At 47.2% G+C, this 26,625-nt stretch overlaps 2 protein-coding genes across 5 annotated transcripts; one reads left to right on the forward strand and one right to left on the reverse strand.

Annotated features, from left to right (window-relative positions):
• Nucleotides 1-67: 67 nt before the first annotated feature.
• On the forward strand, nt 68-8,046 carry slc24a1 (solute carrier family 24 member 1). Of its 4 annotated transcripts, none has more exons than XM_062462391.1 (10): nt 68-214; nt 662-1,861; nt 2,720-2,782; nt 2,924-3,032; nt 4,230-4,304; nt 5,467-5,531; nt 5,825-6,097; nt 6,485-6,574; nt 6,826-6,992; nt 7,185-8,046. In XM_062462391.1, exons 2-10 carry the CDS (start codon nt 821-823, stop codon nt 7,432-7,434), a joined length of 2,133 nt encoding a protein of 710 aa, XP_062318375.1. In that variant the 5' UTR covers nt 68-214; nt 662-820; the 3' UTR covers nt 7,435-8,046. The 4 variants fall into 4 exon arrangements, with proteins under 4 accessions (XP_062318375.1, XP_062318377.1, XP_062318376.1 ...); XM_062462393.1 differs by having other exon boundaries at nt 2,924-3,026; XM_062462392.1 differs by having other exon boundaries at nt 2,930-3,032.
• Nucleotides 8,016-26,472, reverse strand: dennd4a (DENN/MADD domain containing 4A). The gene is made up of 29 exons (XM_062462390.1): nt 26,304-26,472; nt 23,150-23,475; nt 22,631-22,877; nt 22,467-22,536; nt 22,205-22,374; nt 21,353-21,591; nt 21,176-21,242; nt 20,952-21,010; nt 20,681-20,825; nt 20,381-20,556; nt 19,903-20,003; nt 19,333-19,554; nt 18,689-18,834; nt 16,516-16,649; nt 15,969-16,101; nt 15,648-15,854; nt 15,399-15,527; nt 15,095-15,239; nt 14,271-14,393; nt 13,861-13,968; nt 12,523-13,526; nt 12,188-12,389; nt 11,443-11,534; nt 11,167-11,342; nt 10,649-11,030; nt 10,391-10,508; nt 10,063-10,225; nt 9,888-9,952; nt 8,016-9,649 (listed from the first exon to the last, which is right to left on the reverse strand). Exons 2-29 carry the CDS (start codon nt 23,458-23,460, stop codon nt 9,513-9,515), a joined length of 5,271 nt encoding a protein of 1,756 aa, XP_062318374.1. The 5' UTR covers nt 23,461-23,475; nt 26,304-26,472; the 3' UTR covers nt 8,016-9,512.
• Between the last annotated feature and the right edge of the window lie 153 nt (nt 26,473-26,625).

Raw genomic sequence — 26,625 nt, forward strand, 5'->3', positions numbered from 1 at the left:
CAGACAATACACATAATCCTCTTAGACTTCAGGTATTAAGTATTATGCTGATCCATGGTGAAGAAGACCTGTCCTGTGGTGCGTCCTCGAGCTTGACCCTCTTGTGACAACTGCGCGCGGGGTGCATCTTCCCGCTCTTGGTGCCACTGCTTCCCAGCTGTGGATATTACATGTGTGGACACATAATTGCCTTTCCTGCTGTAGTGCTTCGCAGGTAAGGTTACCTGTAGTTAACAGCAAGAGCATTATCACAATGCAGGCTATTGCATATGAGCTTGTGTACGTGGGAAAACTACTGTGAAGTTGTATACAAGAAGTGTCTCTGATGTTTGAGACTGAAAAGGTGAATATGTAAAACTTGAAAAAGTATACATCTTTTTATGATCAGCATTACTGTATTAGACTTACTACTTGTCGTTGGTCTTTCTGTAGTGTCAATATTTGTTCATGTTTGCTGTGTCATTTAGTTTCAAACAATTACAACAGACAGCAAGGTGAGGGGTATTATGGGATATGAATGTGTTGTAGGACTGAATTGTGTCTAAAGCACAGTCCAAAAAGAATACCTTATGCGTGTAAATCAAAAGACCAACATTTTTGTGCTACTTAATTCCACCAGATAATCACTTGAATCCTTGATGTTTTCTTGCTTTTAAAACAGGCCACGAAATCCAATGGTTTGATTATGACATGATTCATCTGGGTCCTGCATTGTATCACCCCATTGACTTTTGGGGAGACATTGTGGATTTATCCTTCACTCATGCTCCTATATGCAACCTAATTCTCTATAGCCAATAGCAGTACAGCACAGGGGAAGATGTATTGTACACGAAGGAAACGACTCCAGCTGAGCCGTGTTCTGTTCCTCATTTCTGGGCTCTTGATATGTTGCGTATATCAGTTGACCATCAGTGCCAGAATGTCAGAGTCCTGGGCAGCTTCACAGATGGGCGAGGATCCTCAAGTGGTCCAAACAGATACATTGGAAGCTCAAACCAGGACTGTGGAGGAAGTGGACCTCAACACTCATTCCGAAGTGGACGAGCTGTCAGGCCATACAACACCAGAGGCATTACCCTTTGAAATGACTTCTGATACCACGACTTTCATGACCACCACAGAGGATACCCCATCCACAACTACAAAACGGATTATCGTGCACTGTATCTATGTGGATCCAGCACCACCCAAACCCACAGAGGCTCCCACACCCCCACCAACATCCGCAGTACCCAACACCACGCTCTCTGCCCCTGGGGATGCCCCACACATAAAGGGAGACTACCCCCAGGACCTATTCACTGTGGAAGACCGTAGGAGAGGCTGGGTGATCCTACACATCAGTGGAATGATCTACATGTTTGTTTCCCTTGCCATCGTGTGTGATGAGTTCTTCGTTCCAGCCTTGGGAGTGATTACAGACAAACTGGCCATCTCCGACGACGTGGCAGGGGCCACCTTCATGGCTGCAGGGGGCTCTGCCCCGGAACTCTTCACCTCCCTGATCGGTGTCTTTATCTCACACAGCAACGTTGGCATCGGCACCATCGTGGGCTCAGCGGTCTTCAACATTCTGTTTGTGATTGGCATGTGTGCCGTCTTCTCCAGAGAGATGCTCCATCTCACCTGGTGGCCTCTGTTCCGCGATGTGTCTTTCTACATCATCGATCTGATCATGCTCATCATTTTCTTTCTGGATAATACCATCATGTGGTGGGAGAGTGTAATGCTGGTGGGTGGGTACACCTCTTATGTGTGCTTTATGAAGTTCAATGTACAAATAGAGCGTGCCTTCAAGTCCCAACTTATGAAACACAAGAGCATTATGAAAGTCATCGCTATCGAGGAACCTGACAAGGTAAGTGTTCCTCTGCTTTATCAAGCTAGTAAAATCCACATTTGAAACCTATCGTAAAACAGCTTGAAAACGGCGTACACTGAATACTGAAGCTGAAGAACGAACAAATTGAATTTGTGGCAGCAACATGAAAGCGAGTGTCAATATTTTCCTAGGGAATCAGAAACAGCAACCTCTCACGCTGTTTCAAAAACATTCTTTTTATGATGTTCCAGTGTTTATTTGGCACAGCTTAATGCATGTCTGGCTGCTCACTCATTGATATGCAGCGAATATATGAGAGCAGAATAGTTGTTATTGTTGTTTTACTCAAGGAGATCATCACATCTGCTTATCTGCCGTGACAGCTCTGTACACCTATGGTTTTTAGATAAAGTAAATCATGGTACCAGAGTGGGAGGATCATACTCACTTAGGCCCTGTAGACCCAAAGCCAATCATCACCTACCATAACCCCTAATCCTTTAGGTTGTAAAGGACATACCGTAGCTATAACATATACAGTGTTTAACTCTGGTAAGTGTGATTGAAGCTTACTGTATACACAGTACTTAAACTCACTAGTGCTTGGTCAGATGTTTCTGTTCAGCTGAATAGTGAAACTAACAGGCCTTACAAAAACGGCACACATTGATGGTGATTTACATTATCTTTCTTTGTACACAACATTACATTATTGTATGCCCCACTTAAACCATATCACATTTCATCGAGGGAGTTCAGGAAATTGAAACGCAACATGGCTGTATACTAGACAGATGTGTACTGATTGCCATGTAATCATTGTATTGCCACCATGTAAGCCTTCTCAGCATGTATATGCTGGTATGATATTGGTCTGTTTGGTGTTGTATACAGAATGACGTGGCATCAGTCGAAGAGAACCCACCTCCCGAACCAGATAACAAGAATCGACTGAAGGTACATCCACTGGACCTCACAAATAAACTAAAGCTAGAGATGCTAAATGTGTTCAGTAGGATATTGATTGTGTGCGGAGGGTTCTGTAGACTTGTGGTTCCCTCCGCCATTATGACTTTAGATCTCGTTCTTTTTCTCGAGTTGAAGCCAGCCCTTCAGCGAGGCGGCAGCTCAGCCTCCCTGCACAACAGCACCATGAGGACCACCATCTTCCAGCTGATGATCCACACGCTAGACCCTTTAGGTGAAGGTTAGTTGTCATTAAAGCAGAGTAACAAACTATACCAATGTTTCCAGCCCTTTCAATTTGTCCTGACGACAGCGTGCACTGTGCATCATGGACAGTCCCTTTGTCCTTCTGTCAATAAAATGGATTAGCATTGTGTTCCAAATGGAGATACCACTAAGTCCTGATGCTAAGCAGATAAATACTTGTCATTCCACTGTATGGAGTGATTCAGTTGTGTAGTGATGAAGGAGGTGAAAAGGCTCATGGGATACGGGACATTTGCATATGTCTAACTCGTATGTCACAAGTCATCACATTGGGTCATGTGATGCATGTCTATTTGCCTTCTATTGGGTTCTGTAACCTTGTACAGTGTATGTATAGTGACCTGGGGCCCAGGGCCCAGGCTCAGGCCCTCAACACTGCACAGATTGAGGTCCAGTAATCAGCTTTGGATTGAGCTCATAAAAGCTGGATCACTGCCAGCCTCTACCTGACCAATTTCTTTATCTCAATAGCGCCATCATTCATACCTTTTCATGTCCATTGAGACCACTGGCCTGGTAGCCCACTGAGTTACCCAACACCTGTGACAAAACACGTTAAATATATTTTACATCACAGTTTGCAATCAAATCTGATCAAATTGTTATTCCTTGGGGACTGTATGTATATTACAGTAGAGAGGGGTATTATTTTTACGTTTAGGTGGGGTACGAGTTTGAGCTACCAAATGGCATACTGTAACTGTTGCCATGGTTAGATTGACAGCAACCACTACGATTATATACATCTACCCATGCTGCTAGTATCCCTTTCATTGAGATGAGCTGACAAGATCGGTGAGACAGGTTGAAAAGGACAAATTAGAAGTTCTGTATGCATTAGTCATCTCCCTGTTAAAAAACGGTAATAAATGAAGATGCTCATGTTGGCAGATTAGAGTAGGGGAAAGGTAAGTTCCCCTAAAACAAATTAGCTGTGTTGTGATGTGTGTTCATGCTGTTGTATTGGGGATGTGAAATCACACTGAACTTCACTGTTTTTGCTGATAGACAACTTTGCTGCTTCTTCCTGCTGTATTTTCACCATTATTCTGAAGTTGCTTTTGTGCCGATCTGTGGTAATGTGTATCACGTCGCCATAGTGAACTAAATTGAACCTTTACCTATTCACCTGCATCATACTCAATCTTAATAATAGCTTGGTTGTTTACAGGAAAGTTTAAGGAAAAGGCAGAGATTCTGAACAGCATGGCCAGGGGGAAAGTGGAGACAAAACCCAAATCTGACGGTGAGACGGATTAGCTCAACGAATGAGAAAGCAGTGTTTATGGTGTAATGATTTCTGATGGACGGAAAGCTCAGTGGGCTGTCAGCTTAACACACATGATATTCCTTCCTGCCTGGTCTTGTAGTGTGTTGATTAATGTGTTGATCTCCCCAGATATAGAGCATCATTAGAACATTACAGTGTATTAGCGGAAATATACAAGGCTGTATGGAGTAAGAATTATCAGTGAGGCCATTGTGCGACATTCTTGCAACGTGCTAACTTGAACGCGCAATACTTACTGCTCACTAGAGTGCTTTATTTTGACAATGGACACAGTCGCTAACTGACTGTTTAATCAGAATCAGAATGGGATTTATTCGCCATGAAAGTTTTCACAGACAAGGAATTTGCTTTGGCAGGAAGGTGCATACAATAAACATATACCTAAAATTTAAATATGTGGACTATCTATACTAAGGGTACATAAACTAGCAGTACTAAGTGGGATTAGAATATAATTAAATATACAATAAAATAAAATATAAGTTGCCGTAAATTACAATATAAAAATACAAAAATACAAATATTACAAAAAATACAAATGTACAAGATACCATTTTGTAATGCAGTGCAAAAAGCAGTGTGTTTTAAGCAAGAAGTCATTAGAGTCAGTGTGGTCCCTTGGCCTTGTTGAAGAGGCCGACAGCGGAAGGGAAGAAACTGTTTTTGTGGCGTGAGGTATTGGTCCTGATGGACCGCAGCCTTCTGCCGGAGGGGAGTGACTGAAACAGGGAGTGTCCAGGGTGGGAGGAGTCGGCCACAATCTTCCTCACTCGCCTCAGGGTCCTCGAGGTGTGCAGGTCCTCGAGGGTAGGCAGATTGCAGCCAATCACCTTCTCAGCAGTGCGGATGATACGCTGCAGTCTGCTCTTGTCCTTGGCAGTGGCAGCAGCGTACCAGACGGTGATGGAGGAGGTGAGAATGGACTCAATGATGGCTGAGTAGAAGTGCACCATCATTGTCTTTGGCAGGTTGAACTTCTTCAGCTAGGGTTAGGGTTAGGGTTAAGTTAGGGTTTACTACCAGATTCCCTACAGTCGGTACCTCTTGCTGCCACATGTCCAGATGACAAGTTTTTGCTTAAGGCTGTGTTTGTTTATTCCCTATGCTATTGCCCCAGAGGGAGAAAAAAAAAGTGACCCGCCCAAGGAGCCTGCTGTGAAGGAGCAGCCTGGGGGCCTGAAGGTAGGAGCCACCTATAACCTGGTGGTTCTTAAAAAGCACAGACACAGAAGTCTCTCTTTGATACCTGTCTATGTGAGAGTCTCAGTACAATGTGTACCGATGTGTTTTTTTAGGCCAACGGGTTCTTTAGGGGGATAGCTGATAAAGCTTTACTTACTGATATTGGTCTTAGGTTGTATTACTTTTGTTTGTTGCTTGTGAGTAATTTTTCTATTGTTTGCCTTCATGCCTATCTGCCTTTCTGCCTGTTTGCTTCTCTGCCTGTATATCTATCTGTTGGTTTATTGTCCGAGGATGATGAGGAGGCTAAGGGAGAGGGTGGCTCTGACAGCTCTGATGACAGTGATGATGAGGATGATGACAGCGAAGAGGACAGTGATGAAGACAGTGAGGATGAAGAGGAAGCTGAGGATGATGCCGTTGAAGACAAAGAGGATAATGAAGATGAAAATGATGAACCTTTGTCTTTAGAGTGGCCGGAAACACCACGTAAACAAGCCACCTATCTTTTCCTGCTGCCCATAATCTTCCCTCTGTGGCTGACAGTTCCGGATGTCCGCAACCCAGTAAGACTCGTGCAGAAAACACCTCAGGCTTGGGTTAGGTTTCTAGCAAATCCCAGATACACTCATTAGAATGTACTCCACCGCATCGGTTTTTAAAACAAGATTATGCTAAAGATGGTTAGAGCTTTGGCATTATCAGACACCTTGTAGCTTTGTTTTTGATTTCTAAGGATAGGCATAGGCAGTACCGGTCCTAGCACATTTGGCGCCCTAGGCAAGATTTATCACAAGCACCAGCACCCCCTGGCATATTCTAAATAGATTATTAACAGCCCCAGTCACACGCTAGTCATTAAATCCACAAATTCAATCTTCATATTCAATTTTCCAACCAACAAACCATTATTTTGTGAGTCAAGTCAGTCTTTTTTCTTCTTTGTTCTCCAGAAATCCAAGAAATTCTTTGCGATGACCTTCCTAGGTTCTATTGCATGGATCGCTGTGTTTTCCTATCTCATGGTGTGGTGGGCGCATCAGGTCAGTAGCACCAGTAACTGTATTAAGCCCTCACACTGGATCAACATTGGATAACAACATCTGTACCAAAGCCTGAAGATGATGGGCTTCCTCTTTGTGCATTTATATTGTATATGCTGCAAGTAAACAGGGAATGAGTAAATATGCAGACTTTGCAGTTGGTAACTATATGTTCCAGCAGATTGAGTCTCATATAAACTTTAGAATTACCAAACTGTCGATTTTCCTGCTGGTATCCTGTTTCTACCCAGGTGGGTGAGACAATCGGAATCTCAGAAGAGATCATGGGTCTGACCATCCTGGCGGCGGGGACGTCTATCCCCGACCTCATCACCAGCGTGATCGTGGCCCGGAAAGGTCTGGGAGACATGGCCGTCTCCAGCTCAGTGGGGAGCAATATCTTTGACATCACAGTGGGGTAAAGATGTTGATGTTAGCTCAACAAAACCTGCTGTAGCCATTCTAAAAAAGATTTCAGTTTGTCATCTCGATGGTGCTATTATATACACTTTATGACCTTGTCTCAGGTGACAAGAAGCTTCATTACATTCCCCCCTCTCTCTCTCTCTCTCTCTCTCTCTCTCTCTCTCTCTCTCTCTCTCCCCCCCAGCCTGCCTGTCCCATGGCTGATGTACTCTAGTTTCCATGGTTTCGCTCCGGTGCAGGTCAGCAGCAATGGGCTTTTCTGCGCCATCGTGTTGCTCTTCCTCATGCTCCTGTTTGTCATCATCTCCATCGCCGTCTGCAAGTGGAAGATGAACAAAATGCTGGGCTCCACCATGTTCCTGCTCTACTTTGTGTTCCTGGTGCTCAGCGTGATGCTGGAAGACCGCATCATCATGTGCCCTGTGTCCATCTGAGAGCGCCGGACCAGAGATGACCACCATGTCAGGAGAGGTGTTCGGCTCTGGAGATCCACAGAACGTGTGCAAATCAACATACTACACTGGCTCCATATCGATTGCCACAGCAGTGTGTCAGCATACACAGGCTATGGCACTCAATGTACATTAGGATACTCACTGTTAGTCACTATGGCAGCTTAACCTGGACAATATTATCTCTGCAGTATGGTATAGGTCAATATCACTCAGACTGGACCAATCACTACAATGCATTAGTTTTATAAACTTAGCACAGATATTTGTCCAATCCCAATTCATTTTGTCACGTCATTTGTCAATATGTATGTTAAACTCACTCTGATTTTGTGATGTTCAATATTTAGCTGACTGATTTAATGATGACTAATTGTGTACGTGCTTTATGTGAAGCACATTAGTTGAATTGTCTTTTCGTTTTGATTAAGTCAGGTTAACATACTGTCCTCGATGGTCTCATGAGTTTGCCCATAGAGTACTAGTCTAGTGAATGTATGCATCCAGATGTTACAAAAACAGCTCACCCAGCTTAAACATGAAACCATTTTTTCCCCCATTTACACAGGACCAGCCAAAACATATTACTCATTTAATCCACGTTTAATAAGAAGGTTTTTCTTTATAAAATGTAGAAATTAGTTCCAGTGAAAAATTATAAATAATATTTTTTTTAAACATTTCTCTAACTGAGTAACAGTGTAAACAACAGGTAAGGACATCACATGACATTTTGGTCAGTCAAGGGCTAGTGGCTACACAGAGATCAACAAAACTGTACTTAAACAGTTAAAGGTGTCAGCAGGTTCCTAGTACAATAACATTGTATGTGTGTGGCTTAGGATAGTGTTAGCTAAACAGGTAAAAAATATATATATTTTCCCTTGGCGTAGACAGGCTGTTGCTACTGTTTTTTGTGTCTGACAATAGTAAACAAGACACTCAGAGTTCTTCATCCTGCTATACTATAACCTATTCTGTAAATGTAGCAAATAACAGCCAATAATTTGATTTGATTTCCTTGTCTGTGTGACATAATAGAGCACAGCTCTTACATTGTTGAACTGTGCCACTGAAACACCGACACTGTACAATCAAGACACTAAGAAACCAACAGACTATCAGACACCATCCTCTTTTATAGATGTATCTATGTGTCAATAAATCAAATGTATTTATGAAAATATTGTGGCAACTGAACTCAAAGCACACACTATGCATTTCCTGATTCTGCTTTTGGTATGATCGGGCCTGGATGATTTAGAAGAAAAAAAAACGTTTTGGGTCACCATTGGATCACTTTCAGGGTCTGTACAAAAGAAATACACTTCCAATTGAAACTAGGAAATGTTTCTGAGACACAATGAACCTAATGGGTCGTATGAGCATGTTTAATAATACCTTCCTGAAGATGAAGAATAGAACCATTTTTAAGGTTGCGGCAGTGCCATAGTGGTTGTTAGGGTTGTTGTTAGGGCTGGTTTAGCAAGGGTTACAAACCATAAAGAGACCGTAGCATTCTCTGACCACAGCCTAACCTATTTTTTTCATAACTAAAAAGAGTGATTAATGACAAAAGTTTAAGTTAATCTTGGAAAAGTGCTGAGCAAAATATGTACATCTAAAGGCAAGTACCTTCATACACGACAAATTTCAAAATGGTCACCAGGACCACTGATACACAGAACCACACTGTTGCATTCTACATACCTTCTAACAAATTCATCAGCTACCAGAGATTGATCATAAAAAATATACAATGTACAATGGACTATACAAACATTTACTATAGTTATAATAGTGTAAATACAGGCGATTATCTTAATACTGCACAGGAAAACACAAGCCTTGCCATGGCATACTGTTCTACTATAACAGAGCCACCTTTACAGGCTGTTTGTCGTATATCTACCCAATTGTGCTTCTAAACTCTGGCTCCTATTGGTCCTTGTCAGTCAGATGGAATGGTCCTGAGTATGATAAAATGCCTGAAGGGAAATATTTGTGTGCGCGGGAGAAAGGATAGGTGTGTGTGTGTGTGTGTAAGGTCATCAGAGATATCACAGACACAGCTCCCCAAAAGTCCTCCTGCACTCCATGACCCCAGCACCTGGTGGGCGGTCACAGTTGTGAGTCAGTTTGACCTGATTGGCTGTCAGGCGGTCGTAGGCCATCTTGTACTCGCGGTCAAAAGCATCTGCAGCAGGAAGACAAGGCAAGGGTCAATGAGTACTGAGGGTTATTGGGGAAACCTATATCATAGTGTATATTTGGTAACACTTTACATTGAGTGTACATTAACTGCTATGTAAAAGCATTGCAATAGCTATTGTAACAACATGAACTTACATCGGATCTAGTAGTTAGAGGATATAGGGTATGGGTAATAATTAGTGTAATACTGTATGTACGCTACATATCCAACATATCCTCACCGATACTAATGTTTTTCTTTCCCAGAGCCACCAGAGCCAGGAACAGGATATCTCTGTACAGACTCCTGTAGGGATCCAGGTCACAGACAAGTTAAAACCACAATCAAAACCTCCTCGCCTACATGACGTCCACACATCCTGCATCACGCTTCTCCCAGTGCCTCCTCCTCCTCACCTCTGCCTTCGGAAGCCCAGTTTGGGCCCCAGCAGCTGGATGATATGGCTCATGGGCTGGTACACGTCACTCTTCTGGATGCTCCTCACGACAGCCTGCAGGGCCTCCACACTGAAGACCTGGCCCTCCTCGCACGCTCCAGCACGGACCAGGGAACTGGAACCTAGGAGGGGAACAGGACAGCGGCCCCAAAGGTCATACAGTCAGTCCATCCTTTCAGCTGACTTCAGTGGCACTGAACTTTCAGTTCCAAATAATGACAGGTATAGCAAGCTAAGTTAAGGACCCTTCCAATCTTCCGAATGTTTGTTGTAGACTTGGGACTTACATTGTACATTCCACAGGATGTAGCAGGGCTGAACAGGGTCTTTGTGCAGCTTCAGGTTATCCCACATGATCCTCACCAGCACATTTTTGCTGTCCTCAGACGACACACTCTGAAGGGGCTGCAGGGATAAAGGCACAGGCCAATAGAACACAATCTACCATTAGAGCACCTCTATTAAGCTCTATAAAGTAGAGCCTTGTTTCTGCTTAAGCATGAAGACCGGGTAAATGAGCTGAGCGGTTCAGCAGGCCTGCCTACCTGATCTGTATGGTTGAAGTGCTGGGAGGCGAGGAGGAGGGCGGGCAGGTTGCTCGGTAGCTCTAACCTGCGGAAGTACCAGACCAGATTCCAGAAGACAATGGGATGCTGGTCCACAATGCTGGGGGATGTGATGACCTGATCTCCCTCGTTCCCCAGGAGGCTCTCCAGTTCCTTCCACACGACCAAGGGGCTTAGGTAAGGGATCGTCACAGGGGCTGGAGTTGGGGCTGAGGATGAGGCTGGGGCAAGGGCTGAGGCCTGTGAATTTCCAGCCACAATCCCAGCAGAAGCCGTGGGTGTCTGAGGTGTTTCAGTTCCTGTCTCCGGATGACAAGAAGCAGACACATCTTTTTCCAGAAGGTTCTTCTCCTCACTGGTCCTAAAGGAAAAACAAACAGAAGTCTGTGAATGTCACGACCATTCATGGCTGTACTGTCAACATGACATGTGCGGTGTGTGTGCCCGGGCGTGTGTGTGTGCGTGTGTGTGTGTGTGTGCTCGGGCGTGTGTGTTACCTCCTGAGCGGCCGCAGGTCCTTGATCTCCACGTTGAGGAAGGGCAGGAACGGAGTCCCACAGAAGGGGCAGGTGGTGTTCAGGTTGGAGTCGTCCGCCGTCCAGCCGGCCATGATCTCCTCGTCGTACACCAGACAGTCGCACGTCTTGCAGCAGGAGCAGCTCGACATCAGCACCTACGCGGCACAAGGAGACGTCAGTCACCCCGGACGCAGGCACACAGCCCCCACATCTCTGACCTGTTAAGCTTCATGGACATCCTGGCGACAGACTCACCTCCACTGTGTGATTGTGATTGAGGTGGAAGCGGCCGGCGTCTGGGGAGGAGTCTGGAGTTTGAGCAGCTCTGATTGGTGGGACCAAGCCACCTGGTAACAATAGAGGATGACAGGTAAGGACAACAAGGCTGGCTGGGTTCTCTCCTGTGTAATTATATGTGGAAACTGAAGCCAGATGGGGCCTTATATTGGATGATGATGATGATGATGTGAAAGAGCAGGGCCTATTCCCAAGAGCCTGTAATCACTGGAGTGCTTTGTCTGCACTGTTGTGTGTCTGTGTGGGTGAGAGAGAGAGAGTGAGAGAAAGAAAGAGCTAGGCATAGGGCCCCAGGCTTGAGAAAGACAGAGAGCTTCCACAAGTCAGCCCCTCTGCTGCCTGGCACAGCCTGAACAGTGAACACAGCAAGCTAATCTCCACGCCTCTATATTTAGATCATTATTATGCTGCGCAACCGTTGGAGAACTGCGATGGAGAGAAAGGTTTGCGGCACTCGAAAATTCCACTCCAACTCAATACAGTTGAATAATTCACATGCGCTCACTGATGACAGTCTTTGTGCTACACACTCAGTGAAGACTGTTTACATTTACATTTAGTCATTTAGCAGACGCTCTTATCCAGAGCGACTTACAGTAAGTACGTTTGCTGTGCTGACTCATGTCATAGTCATTACTAAAAACCTGAGGTCATTACACAATCAATGCAATGCGGGATGTGAGGGATTGTTCAGAGCACTTACTGGAAAAGGAGTTGTGGCGGAACACTCTGGAAGGTGTGCCGGGGCTGCTGTCCAGGGTGGACTTTCTGAGGCGGGAGGCGCTGCCGTGCTGGGGGGAGGTGAAGCCCTCGGGATCTAGGTAGGCGTCACCCTCCAACAGAGAAGAGCATTCTGGGTCTCCTGAGGTCAGGGAGGACACACTGATCTGGTCGTAGTTCACATCCTGTATAGGAGGGGGGTGGGGGGTGGGGATGAGAGAGAGGGGGTTACCACAACAACAAACCTTCAGACTAGAGACTGAATCTTCAGTCTACTCTATGTTGGACTGTGTGGTGGGGCGTTGTGTGAGGGCGCACCTGTGTGAGAGATGTCTGGGAGGACAGGCGGCAGTAGAGGCGGCTGGCCTTCTCGGCCACGCCCTTCCCGGCGGAGATGACGCTGCTCTTGAAGATGCCCAGGGTGGGGGTGAGCAGGGAGTCCATGGAGAAGGAGGACGAGGACAGGCTGGGCGACGAGGGGGACACCAGGGAGGACGGGCGCTCCCTGTGCGAGGCCCCCAGGGGGAGCGACGGCGAGGGCCGCAGGCGTTCCCTGGGCTTGGCGACGAGGGGGAGGTGCGTGTGCGAGCGTGCCAGCGGGGGGGGCCTGGGGGAGCTGTGCGGGGAGGGGCTGGAGTGGAACAGGGGGCTGGAGGGGCTCTGGAGGTCCATGCTGGGCGCACGGCTGCTCAGGGGGCTGACGGCGTTCATGTACATCTGGATCTCCTCGGCCAGGTCCCTGCGGGCGGAGGGGGCGCGGCTGCCGTCCCCCTCCTGCTCCGTCTCTGCCGCCAGCAGGGACAGAGGGTCGGAGCCGGTCTGGACGCCCGTCCTCGCCACTGGCCCACCGGTGCAGCTCAGGCTTCTCTCGATGGATGCCCCGTCAGGCTTCACCACAGCACCGGTGCAGCTCATGCTTCTCTCGATGGACGCCCCGTCAGGCTTCACCACAGCACCGGTGCAGCTCATGCTTCTCTCGATGGACGCCCCGTCAGGCTTCACCACAGCACCGGTGCAGCTCAGGCTTCTCTCCACTGCAGGCTTCTGTCTGTTCCCGCTGCCCTCTGCCTCTCCTAGCTCTGAGGCGGACTTCCTCTGCTCCTCAGCGGTGGGGCTGGCAGTGGTAGTGGTGGGGCTTGTTGCCTCTGCACGGCCTAGTCTGCTGTCTGCAGCTAGGGGGCACTGCTTAGCAGTCCTGGACCTGGGAGCTCCCTGTCCCCCAAACAGGTTCAGGGAGTTGGGCCTCTTCTTTGGTAGGGGTCCACAGGAATCCTTAGAGTCTGTTGGGACCTGCTGAGAAACCATGCCCTCCCTCTCTGGCACTGTGGGTGGAAAACAAGCCTGGCGGTTAGCTGATGCACTAGAAGTAAATACCATAACACAATACTTTCAGCGCAGGTTGGGCACATAAATGTATGATGATGACAGCAACTTTTTCAGCCATTCAGCACTGCTATTAAATATAAAACAACAAATTTGAACCTTTCGGTTCTTTGAAACCTTACCAAACAGCCGTCTAAATATAACTATGTATGGTACCTATGTTGGGAAGACATCTGGCCTCCACAGGGATGATACGCTCTTAACGAGAGAACATTTGTTACATTGTCAATAAATGGTTATTTGATTCCGCTTAGGGGACAAGAGATGACTTACAAGCCTCCTCCTTGTCCTCCGCAGCTGGGGTGCTGCCTCGCTCTCTGCTCCCCAGCCTCTCCTCCTCCTCTTTGGACAGTGAGTCATAGCCTTGGTCTGACTGGCCACCTGAAACACACGCCAGACCGGGTTACTGCAACCGTGAAACCGGGCTTCGCTCGCTCGCTCTCTGCTCTCACTCCTTCTTTCTCGATTAACTTTTGAAATGAGTGGGGTAGGTAGTTCTACCCTCGACTAGGATGAGGGACACTGTGGGAGGGTTAGGGAGACTGTGGGAGGATGAGGGAGGGTGAGGGAGACTGTGGGAGGGTGAGGGAGACTGTGGTGGACTCAACTCATCACCGGGAGCGGATGTGACAAGCCGGAGTTGAGATGAAAAGAGAAGGAGGCGGTTGAGTAGGTTCGGCTACCTGTGCTTGAGCCATCATCGCTGGAGTCCATCTTGGTGAAGTCGGTGTCGATGGAGGCTCGCTCAGCTGAGTCGTTAGCGCTGTCCACACTTCCGTGGCTCACCGTGTCCAGATCACTGCAGTCTGAGGAGATCCAACCAAGAGGTCAGCCATGATAGAAGCTGCCTACCACTCACCAGCACTGGCATTCCAAACACAGCAATAAGTCACCCTTTACCAAACAACTAAAAAGGTTCACAAATGTGTGAGTGTGAGTTCTTGGCTGCAGAAGGGCTTGGTGTTTGTATTAGCGAGATACTTGTACATATGTTGTAATGAGGCCTGGGATTACTGAGGGAACAGGGCTGTCACATGAAGAGAGACCTGCCAGCACTTACAGCTGGGGGAGCAAGACATCTGCTCTCCTCCTAATTGGCCTCATTCATTAGAAGCTGGTTGGAGCATGAGGGGAGGCCCTGGAAAGGCAAGGGCAGGCTAGAGTAAACAGGAGAGGAGGGCTGGGGGGCTGGGGGGCTGGGGGGCCTTCCCTGAGGACCCCACCACAGGCTCATGTTACAGCTCATGAAGAGTACCGACAGGAACATGTTGTCTGTGCAGCAACGACACTTAGGGGAGATGAGGTTTCCTTGTGGGGAAAAGTCATGGCCAAGAGAAAAATGCTTTTCAAACCCCCAAGGCTCCAAAAAACCCAGCCTTTGAAGATCTCTACAGTATCCCAATGTGCACGCAGTCCTTCAACACAAACGTCCCCTAACGTCTGCAGAGTGCGTGTCTGTGTGCAGCAGTACCCAAGGTCAGTCTGTGTGTGGGTGGCGTGTTCTCACCTGAGAGGTGGGGATCTCGGAGCTGGGACTGGGGCTTCCTGCCCACCTGCTTGAACTGGACCACCCCCAGGACCACGTTCCTCAGCTTTCCCCACAGGAAGTAGCCTCCTCTGGTGCTGGAGGGCCATGTGCTCTCCAACACCGCCTGGACGACACAAACGCAAACACGTTTCATCGTGAGAGACGGAAGGGAAGTTACCTTGGCGTTAGCCATTTCAGATCCCATAATGTCTGTGTTCGGTCACTGTTCTACAGATGTACGCATCAATTAAAAAATGACTAAAGGTAAAACTAGAGCACGTACCTTGTTGTAATAACCATATGTGATGGCGTTGGGGTGAACCCCCGCTTTCTTCATCTCAAAAAGAACCCGTACAGCCAACACAGGCTGCCCGTACTGTCCGCACAGCTGCATCAGCACGCGGTAACACACCTGGCAGGGAGACCCACAGTACGGAAACATCACACACCCACACGCTGCACCCGGGCCAACAATGATCCCGCAGCGCGCAGAGCCCACCGCTCCCATCCATCTGAGGTCTCTGTTCCCTACCTCGTCAGGGGCCTGCAGCCGGCGCTCCTGCATCCTGCGCAGCACGTCGTAGGCCAGGCGCAGCGCCCGCACCTTGGAGTGGCAGGCGTTGACGTAGGCGGGCAGGCAGATGAACCACAGGCCGTAGCAGTGGCGCAGCAGACACTTGGACCACATCTGGGGCATGGACGAGTAGGTCTTGGCCATCCGCTGGGCTGATTTGATCTCCTGGGGGAAAAAAAGGCCCAAGCGATGGGTGGGTGAGTGACGGCCTGGGGGCTGACGGCGAGAGCTGTGAAGGCGAGGGGGGGGGTCGCACATCCGAGGGGGTGAGGTTCTGACCTGTTTGGAGCGTCTGAAGATGGCCGTGGGGCTGGCGGGGCTGCCGTGCCGGGAGGCTGTGTTCATGGTGGGGGGGTCAGGCCCCTCCAGGGGGTCTAGCAGCTCAGGCCTCAACACGGGGAAGCCGACATAGCTGCACAAAGACAGACACACTCAGCTCGGGGCGGCGCAAAGATCCGACCCACTTGCAATCCCACGCAAACACGAGCGCAGCCGTCGCATGCAAAAACGACTTGGCTTTGACTGCAAAGGGAGCCGGAGAACTGAAAAAGGATCTGAAGTGGATGTGTTCCAGCTCTAAATCCTCCCACAGTCCTACAACAACAGGAAGAAAATCCTCCCAACAATGGAGGCCAATTCAGCCGGGCCTCTCCCTGTGTTGTGCTCCGGGCTGCCCGGGGCACTGCAACGCTCTCTGTGACTCACTGAGCGTAGGCGGTTGGGAAACGTGGGTGTGTGTTTGTGCACGTGGGCGTTCACTCGCACGGAGAAACGCATGCTCCGGCCAAGCCGGGACACGGGTTCCGTTTTTCCAGGTCAGCCGTACCTATAGCACAGAGGGTGCTCCTGTCCGGGGGGCGGGGTGGGCAGCTCCGGGGGGTTGATGTAGACCGTGTGTTCGCTGCGGTGGGACTCGTCCAGCTCAATGAGTCTGCTGTCCTCTGGCCGCTCGCTGTCCATCTGGGGGGGAAGGGGGGGGAAACAGACACTCGTCATCGACCAGGCCTCTGTTCATTGTCTGCCCTGAACACAATGGCGATAGAGGCTGGGCCGGGAGGCTGGAGCTCTCTGCTGCGGGCTGGTCTGGGAGCAGCAGCCAGAGACCCATCTCAGACCGCAAGATAGGGCTTGACGAGGACAACTCGATGCGCAACACAAGTTCACGCACAGCGGGATTGTTTCTTAAGATCCGTTACGATCTGACACTGCGATGCCAAGTAGGATTGATCGACTGAGTCCTTCCCTGCCCCTCCCCCGCCCAAAGACTAAATGAATCTAACTGCACTGACCTGGAGATAATTCCTTAATGCCGCGTCGCTCCGGGGACATAAGACCATTACAGAAAAAGGGAACTAGCTCGAGCTCTGGACTGCCACTCTCCCTTTATCTAACAAACCCTCGGCCTCTGAGTCACTGGTCTGGAGATAGATGCTACCCTCACTACTTCAGAAGCAGTCAAGGCCCTCACCTCCACTGAGAGCAGCTCAGGGTGAAGAATGTTCCACTTACGTTAGTCAACCCGTTAGACTACCCAGACCTGAACTGTTGCCTAACACTATCAGTTCCCTCCTTTAATAAGAGACAGGTGTGTCACATGGTGACACAAACAACTGCTATAATGGTGTGGCTCCATTTCAACGTTTCTCACTGCTACAGAGTCGGATGTGATTGAATGTTTTCCAAGTCACTGGCTGGATGATTCAGTCAACTGACTCCCTTGACCTCCGTGACAATGTGTTGCTTTTAGATTTCAGGATGCATGTTGCGCCTCTCGGTCCCTTCAGTCCGGGTCTCTTTGGATGAAAGTCTCTCCCCATCCTCGTCCTCATTAGTCTACTGCCGGCCTCTAGCACTGAGGTCGGGCCTTGGGGTTGGGAACTGAAACAACAACCGCTTTCAACAAGCCCCGTAGACACAATGAGACAGAGGACAGTTCATTCGGGATCTCCAGCACACTTTCACACAGTCATAGACTGTAATTAGGGTGTCACTGACACAATAATAATATGTATTATCTTTCACAGTATAGTCAGTCTCACATATTTTATCTATTTTTGAAGAAATTATTCATATTATTCAATTTTGGATTTTTATGAGGTGAGGCAGAAGTCAAAAGGCTTTCCGGCACTTCAAAATCATGTCTGCCTCTCGGTCTACTGGAAAGAGTTATGTCTACCCCTTCTAGTCTTTTAATGGCCCTTGATTCAATAACGCACACTAAGATCGCTAACCCACAGTGACAGCTAATGCTCACTCTTGCCTGCAAGAGCTTTCATGTTCTCTCAGTTTCACCATCTCATGGCTTATTCATGGACCACGTCCCACAATCGCTGGCTTCCACTGAAGTGAGTCACTTCCCAAGGAGGGAGAAAATGCTTTTTGACAACCGCCCAACCTAATGACTAACGACTTCACAGATGCTTAATACAGCAATGTAGCAATTAATGTAGCAATTCTTCACATTGACAACATTTTCATAATGTGTACATTGCTATGCACATAATGCAGATGTAAGATACTTTATCATGTAACAATGGAGCTTTTAACATTATCAATATTCTTTACACTTTATTTGTCCGTTCATGTGTACTCGAGAAATGCAAATCCTAGCTTGTCATATCCACAATCCCAGAACAAAATTGGAACTAAGCTGTCTAGCAGGTATCAGGTGAGATAGCAGGATATCAAGAGTGAAGGATGCAGATATGAGAGCAATGGGGAAGGAGAGAAAGAGAGAAAAGCAAGCAAGGGGTTTACTTAGAGAAAAAACGGGTTCTGTTTAACAGCTCAGGCAGAAGTGAGAGTACCCACTTAAGGGTTGCTGCAAAGCATTTACAAAATCCCCATGTGATTCATGTTAGTCTAGCCAAGGTGTCTGAATAACAAATCGGATGATGTAGCAATATTTTCTCTGAAATGACGTGGGTTAGGGTTAGCCTAACCCTAACTCCCATCTTTAGGAGACTTTACAAGAGGCATGGGAGGGGAGCGCAGCGTACCTTGTCTACACACTCGTCGAAGAAAGCCAGACTGGCGTCTTTATCACTGACGAAGGAACACTCCTCGATGAAGCGGATAAACATCTGAGTCTTCATCATGAAGGAGTAGAACTTCTGATGGGATCGGTCTCTGCTCTTCAGGAATCCTGGGAAGAAAAGCACACCGAGCATACGTTATGTAAAGCGTGAGAGATACAGTGAGGTGAGACGGACGAGAGAAGCGGCAGGGAGAGGAACGCGTCGGTCCTGGTTGGCTAGGCTTCCCAGAACTCCGCCATCCATCATTCGCTTTGTGTAGACGGGGGGTCAAGGTACAGATGTTAGCAGATACACAAGCACACTGCAGCATGTCAAGGGCAGCATAAGTGAGAAACAACATGTACTCTGATTACGTAAGAGCACCCCCGAGATATGCTCTGAGATGGCTATTAATCATGGTCGTATGTCATGCCGCCCAGGCCTAATTCCAGCTGGATCTTAAAAAGAGATCGCCACGCTCATTTCAGGGGTGATTCACGACTCTGAAGGTATGGTTCCAGAGCTCTGAACACGGACCTGCTGCATGGCTAAATCCCCGAGACCAGGAACAACAACAACAACAACAACATGTTGTCAGGACAGTACATTCCCGGGTCGAGGCCTACCTTGTAGATCAAAGAGCGAGCTGGCGTCTGTGGTCTTCTCCGAGGGGGCCTGGGTGATGGGGAGCAGGTAGGAGCGGTAGCCCCTCAAGATGGCCGCCATGAAGCGCAGGAAGGCCTCCTGGATCTCCAGCTCCAGAGTGTGCAGGCTCTTTCCGTTGCTGAGCTCCCTGTCAGTCATAACTTGGTCCTCCGCGTGGCCATCCTCACGGTTCAGCTGGCCAACTACACACACACACACGTTCACATGTCAACTACAGTAAGTCTGGGATTCAAGCCCATCTCACACATAAATCCCACACACTTATAAACCTCTTAACTACATTTAGTTAGACTAAGCCTGTTTGTGACACAACGCCTTCTAACGTGCACCACACACCAAAAGACAACATTCAAATAGAATGTCTGAATCACCCCAAAACAAATAAACCACAGTTACTCAAGTGATAGACCCCATGTCTAATTATGGCAACAACAACAAAAAAATCTGAGGTAAAGGCCAATCTTGAATAATTTAAAACCAAAGGTTGAAAGGATTACGGCATGCAAAATAAATATCTGTTTGACACTCACCATCAACCAGCTGCTGATAGAGTTTACCGAGAGTGTTGAGGAGATGCTTGCAGGCCCTCCTGGGAAGGATCTTCCACGTCATGGCCCTTTTGTCGTCTTTGCTGAGAACAGAACACATGTTCATCATTATAGGGAGGAAGATTTTACAGACAACATGGGTGAGAGAGAGAGAGAGCGAGAGAGCGAGAGAGCGAGAGAGAGAGAGAGAGAGAAAGAGTCAGGCCAATCTCTGGTCAGTGTAGCCATCTACAGCACACATGTGGGGAGGAATGCTAAACCTGGAATGAAATGAAAGGAGGTCCTCATTCTGTTATCTCTACCGTGATTTAAGAGGGGTTTGTGATGATATAAAGACACTGACAACCTCAAACAGCACTGGAATGGCCTTATCTTGAGAAGGGTATGAGGTAAGGGTTTTTGGTTGGAGATGAGAAGATGTGGATGGTCGAGGTCAGAGTAAAGGTTGGAGGTCGCTCACTAGGAGATGGTGTTGGTGTCCAAGTCAACGCAGCTGATGTCAGCCGGGGGCACGTAGAGGTCGAAGTAGCGCGAGTCCACGCCCACAATGAAGGGACAGGGGGCACTAAGCACGTCTGCCAGGGCCAGTGGGCACAGGGGGATGTAGGGACACGGCCAGTGGAAGGGGAAGATCATCTGGAAGGAACAAGAGGAGGAAACACTCAATAAGAAGATTCCCCAGACTTGGGGACCCAGGTGGCACTGAGGAGGCCAATCTGCTGCGACTCTCCGGTCCAGCTAAGGGGACAGGGATGCTCACCGACACCAGGGCCTCTGTGACGCTGGTCAGCACGGCCGGGCGCAGGGAGTGGACCAGGATTTTGTGCTCTGTGACTGCCAGCACCAGCAAGGTGGCTGCGTTTTTAGGACCCAGGTTCATCAGCAGAGTCGAGAGGCTACCACCGCTGTCACACATAGAATCACCCAAACAGTTAGATAACTACTGTAACTAACTTGTGTATATAGAGTGCAGAAGGACATGTATGCATCTCTGTGGTTCTTAGCTGGCAAAACAGACGGTCCTGCCGTACCTGAGGGGTAGAGGAGAGGAGACCGGCTGGCTCAGCATAAGGCTATCGTGTGGAGACAGCTGTAAAGGGCACATAAACAAACGCTAGTTCACATACAACCCTGTTCAAATACAGCCCTGGTAGGGCTCCATGACCTATCAGTGCCAAAAGCCACTTACACCCGAAAGCAAACCACGAGAGAAACCTATGCCAGCACACTGTTGGGACCCCAAAGTAGAGCTCACCTGAACTAGGATGCGGGGTCTCTGTGAGGAGGGAAATGGGACTTTGTACATGAAGTGAGAAATGTGCCTGTGGACAGAGAACAAAACTGTGAGACTGCTTGGAATAGATGGAAGGCTTCATCCGACCGACATGTGGTGACTTACAAAGGCTTTGTAAATACTATCGAGAGCACTCACTTCTCGATAGGCAGAGCATGTGGTCCAGAGATGGAGTAGCGGTAGAGGAAGGTGAGAAAGCTCCTGAAGGAGTCGAAGAAGGGCCAGTGAGACAGCAGGCAGATGCTCTTGTTGGTGTGAACAGTCTTGGTATCCTCCGGCCGGAGTTCTGTGCTTGGGAGACCCAGCTGAGAGCGCTGTCTCTCTGTCAGACTCTCCTCTGGGTAGGGCTCGTAGAACTGGATGGCAGCTCCATACACCTGAACATGATGGCAAACACATAAACAGACACAGAATATAAGATGACCCAGAATTTGAATACACGTATCGCATATGCTGAAATCACGTGGGCTACTCTTTAAAAAAACTGAAAGGGGAAATCAAATATTTTATTGAGGAAAAAAGCGATTTTGTGGCAACAAATTACTGTAGTTTTCTTTTTTATCAAGCCAGAGCATAAAACATATTCTCAGATTTTTTAAGTCATCACACCTAAATAAATGAAACCTAGCAGGGTTTTATGCTGCCAGAGAACAGCCTGGAAAAAAGTTCAATGAGGTGAGCTGGGTGCACTGATGAGGACAATGTTCTGGATTTGTAAAGTAGTCCAGGACAACCCATTATTGATTGGCAAATTTCCTTTCATGAAGCTTTGGTTTTGTGGACAGAGTGCTCGGAAGTTGTTTGTGCAGTTCCTTCAGTGTACGATTTTCAGACAATTGTCTATTAATTGTAACATTTAGTATTCACCTGAGTATTTCAAGATTTATCATGTCTGTCTCATATTTCTATAGACGTAACAGCGGGCTCGACATCAAAGCAGTCCAGCAGGTTGACCGTGTGTGTATTTAGGTCTGGAAGGTGGTCTTTTACCTTTTCTCCAGAGGCTCCAGTCAGGACGAATGTGGAAAAAACAGGCAGGGAGTGTTTGGTGTGGGCTGGCCAGCACTCCATGGTCGCCCCCATGGGCAGACAGAACAAAGGCACAGGCTCAGGCAGGGGGAATGACTCATAATCCTCCTTAGGGTATCTACATAGCAGACCTACACAGAAATAAACATTACAAACAATCATGAATCTTTAGTGACCTTTAGAGACTCTTCTGTCTTCTTCAGCAAAAAGAACATAACTTTACCTGCTTTGTATGCAATCGTGTTGGTTTTAGCTACAGACTTCTTGTAACACAGGTAGACAGAGGACCCCCACTGAAAATGTCACATGGATCAAGCAATTAGATAACAATGGGGAAAAGATCTTTGCATGGTGTACATGATGTTATGGATTTTAGTAATATCTCACCATGCTGCTGTTGAGGTTCTTGTCCACCTTGCAGAAAGTGTGAGGGGGCGTCTCCCCTTTGCCCGGAACGATGACACAAACATCTGTGACGGTCAATGACGTGTGTGGCTGGCTCTGGGAGACACGGCGGTAGGTGATGTAGATGCGCTGGGAGGAGGAGTTGCTTATGTTTGCCGGGCGACCAGAGGGCGTGGTCTGAACGATGTGACAGCCAGACTTCAGTTTCTCCTTCCACTCATACAGAACTCTGAAAGGGACGCATTGAAACACTACTGTGACATTGTCGTCATGGCAAAGGTAGAGAGGGGCAACTGTAGACAAAAAGTGGAGACTGCGCTATTCTATGATCTAGGAAGAGACTGGAGATTCATTAAACTTACATTACAAACAAATTTCCCCTAGTGGGATAAATACAAATGGACTTGACTTAAAAAGGTAAAGTGACGCTATAGAAGAGTCTCAGGGGGAGGAATAACAGCTGCTTGGTGAGAGAGGGGTCAGTGACAGGAGATTACTCACCCGAGATCAGTGAGAGGTGGCTTATCTTTGCCTCTCTTGTAGCAGAGGAAGATCTGTGGGCCTCTGAGACTGGCTCCGTTCAGCTCTGCCGAGAGCCCGGAGGGGGTGACATCCACACAGGTATAGCCCTGGGGCACCTCCTCCCCCATGGAGCGAATCACTACAGCCACATCAGTGATGGGAGCTTTGGGCTTGGCGGACCTGTGGCAGGCATCATCAAAGTGGAGCTCCTCTTCCAGGGGCTTCGATGAATCTGTGAGGCCAGCAACCACAAAGTAGTCTGCTACACGAGGTCCTTTGTCCTCCATCATGTCCCCATTCCCACACTGAGGCCAGGAAGAAACAGGGAAAGGAATACAAATATTTTGTATTTAGGTCATTCATTTCTGTCAGTGGGTTAGGGTTATAATTTGAGTTTGAGACACAGTCCATAAGTCGAATACACACACTGTACATAAACACAGGGGCAGAGAGCATCTGGAAACGGTTATGCATTCCTTTCCTGGAAGCAACCGCATCATATATCAGCAAAAATTTCGGCAGTGCCGAGGATGTACATGCCATGACAGCATATCTGAAGTGAAACACATCACTTCTTAAAAAGGTTGAAGAACATGACAACAGCCAGGAGTAATACAAGTCCCAAGACAGGTCTATATGTCAGAGCTTTGACAATACTGTGAATGATCGAGTAGTGAGGGACTGAAGGAAGCTATGTTCATGATGATATCACATAGCCAAGCGCTCGGGGAGCGCTCCATACCGGGGTAACTAATTGTGCTTGGGCTAAAGGGTCTGCTTTATCTGCCTCAACAGCCCCTCTGCCCTCTCTGCTGCTGATAAACAGGCGGCAGGCTTCACTTCCCCAAAGGATGCTATGAACTTAGCATCTAGCAAGTCCCTTCTCGGTGCTGGACATGTCACTACTTGGCAGTCGGGCAGGAATGCAGACAGGCAGGCAGGCAGGTTCTCTGTCCACATCTTAAGTTCTTATCTTTCATTAGACTTAAGTCTGATGGCTTTCTGTGGCATTCCCTAATGTGCCAGAGTCATGCGACTAAGTCCTAAGCACTGCTTACAGGCTTAGAAATGAAACTGACCCACAAGAGGAGAACCTGGATATAGCGGGGGAATTCCACGCACTGGGCCGAGTCTACTGCTTTGCCACACGACACACTGAGCTTAGAGGTCTAAACGGTCCACATCATGCTGTTAGACTGGAAAGATTCAATCTAAGAGTCATATTATCCTGTGGCATCTGTGCTAATAAATGTATTATAATGTTGTACATGTTCTAAGTTATTTTATGAATATGCTAAAGAACAAATTACTTATTCACATGATACATCATTTATGTAAATTATTCAACAAAACCTCCACAATGGGACCATTTCATTATAAGTCTGTCCCTATGAAAAATAACACAGTTTAACACAGACTACAGACAGATAACTGAGCACCTGCTGCATTGATGATTTAAATGAAAATAAGAGATCTACCCCCATACACACCTTCATTTTAGATTATATAAATGCTGCTAAATATACAGCTGCGAGGATAGCAGATGTGTCACATAATACATGACAGATTTAGGATTAAATATAGAAGTAATCTCCTGTTTCAACTGCCACATCATCCTCTGCCTCCTCCCCTTGAATAGCGAGCAGAGACCTCAGAATCATTACTAATCCTCACCATAGCAATAATTTTTTCAGACGGAAATCAAACCATCATTCCCTCATTTGCTGAACAGGAGAGAACAATTATTTTAAAGATGCTGTTTCAATCTTTGAAAAAAATAAAATAAATACTACTCTGTTTTATCAGAAGACATGCAGCACAGCGTATCTAGAGAGAAGATTAAATACATTTTAAAAATCAAGTTGTTAAAAACAATATAACGTATGATAAAAAAAACCCTGTACTTCCATTTACAATGAAACTGCTAGCATTACATTACACAGTGAAAGCATAACACGTCACTGGATCAGAGTAAAGAGGAACTCTTGGAGAGATCAACGCATTTATCAGTCAGACTTTCAACATCAAAGTAGTAAAGATCATGCTCAAGACAACGGATATCCTCCCACGACCTGCTTACAAAAGCAAATTGCCTGCATTACATGACAACCAGAGTATCCCTTTGGTTGTTAGGAAAGAGGAACTCCTTGTGTGGTTGTCAAGAAGACAGAAATATCCAGGAAATATTTCCCAATAGTGACGCATGAATGTCCTATTTTTTATATTTACCACTAATGCGTCACATAACAATGTCAAAACTGTTTTCCCCTCTCTGTACACCATCAAGAGAACGAGCATTTCAAATGAGCTGAGGACTAAGATAAAAAAAAGGTATTTCTTGATGTTCGAGAAGAGTAGGTCCTACTCTTCCTTATCAAATAATGGAACATGTATGTGTATGGGAGGCAGCTGTCCAAAAACAGTGGAATTCAGAATGACAGAAAGTGGCCTAAACAAACATATGAAGTTGTGGGTTTAGGGCTGTAGTAACAACCAGTGACACCAGCCTGTCAAGCTCTTCATTAGGAGGGCTCTTGTTAACAGCAGGAGGCCAGGGAGAATGGACAGACTGCTCTGGGAGGAAACACCACAACATTTCACTTGGGCTAGCATCTGTTCCCCCTTAGCCCGTCAGCCTCGTTCCACTCCCTCAACAATGGTAACACGTTCCAAATGCTTTTGGTGACCAATGAATTATTGTGGAGAAAACTGTAAAAATGTTATCTTGTCTAGGCTGTTCCCACTGACGATAAGCTACATTTAGGTTGTTGGTGGCAATCTATACAACATGCATTTCGCCTGTTCAGGTCATATAAAAATGAAATGTGTCTGAAAAAGAAGCAATTGAATAACAATGCCTCAAATCATATTTTGGAAATATTCCCACTGGACAGGGATGGAGAGGCTCGCTCCCGAGGTATCCTCAAGCCTGATAACATCAACCTCAGTGTAAACATTACGGCCACGGATGGTTTGTCAAATGCCGAACAATTTAACTCGAATACTCCAAAAAACAAGTCCAACATGCACTGATGCACTTAATCGAGCAAAAGCTCGTAGCTTTAAGTATATACAAATCGTATATACAAATAAGGGTCTAATATAGATACAAATTACAAATAATTGTACTCACATCGGGATCACACAATAATAATTGTCCAATCAATAGGCCGTAGGTGGGCGAAAAATGTGGCAGCAATGTATATAAATGTGAAGTTTTATTCTCCTTCAGTAGCTGTAGAAATATTAATATAGCAAAAACACGTCTATCACGGTCGGTAAGCTACACATCGCTTAAAGAACGCTGCTTTATGGAGACCAAATTCACGTGACCGCGCATACTACGTCATTGGTGACACTGCCTCACGCTCATCATCATTTGATGCACCTTGACAGATCCATATTCTAAATTCCCAATAATACTTTTATTTGTTTTCGGGTTTTCTAATCCTGTG

This window comes from Osmerus eperlanus, chromosome 5 (assembly GCF_963692335.1).
Source record: "Osmerus eperlanus chromosome 5, fOsmEpe2.1, whole genome shotgun sequence".
Lineage (NCBI taxonomy): Eukaryota > Metazoa > Chordata > Actinopteri > Osmeriformes > Osmeridae > Osmerus > Osmerus eperlanus.

What these genes read in the sequence shown, in the direction of transcription:
- slc24a1 (XM_062462391.1), top strand. Translation starts at nt 821, where the DNA reads ATGTATTGTACACGAAGGAAACGACTCCAGCTGAGCCGTGTTCTGTTC. An exon ending in ATAACAAGAATCGACTGAAG is followed by an intron (nt 2,783 to 2,923) that starts GTACATCCACTG and finishes CTTTTTCTCGAG; the next exon opens with TTGAAGCCAGCCCTTCAGCG. An exon ending in TTCCGGATGTCCGCAACCCA is followed by an intron (nt 6,098 to 6,484) that starts GTAAGACTCGTG and finishes TTTGTTCTCCAG; the next exon opens with AAATCCAAGAAATTCTTTGC.
- dennd4a (XM_062462390.1), bottom strand. Translation starts at nt 23,460, where the DNA reads ATGATGGAGGACAAAGGACCTCGTGTAGCAGACTACTTTGTGGTTGCT. An exon ending in TCACAGAGGCCCTGGTGTCG is followed by an intron (nt 20,557 to 20,680) that starts GTGAGCATCCCT and finishes TGTTCCTTCCAG; the next exon opens with ATGATCTTCCCCTTCCACTG. An exon ending in GAGCACCCTCTGTGCTATAG is followed by an intron (nt 16,102 to 16,515) that starts GTACGGCTGACC and finishes GTCTTTGTGCAG; the next exon opens with CTATGTCGGCTTCCCCGTGT.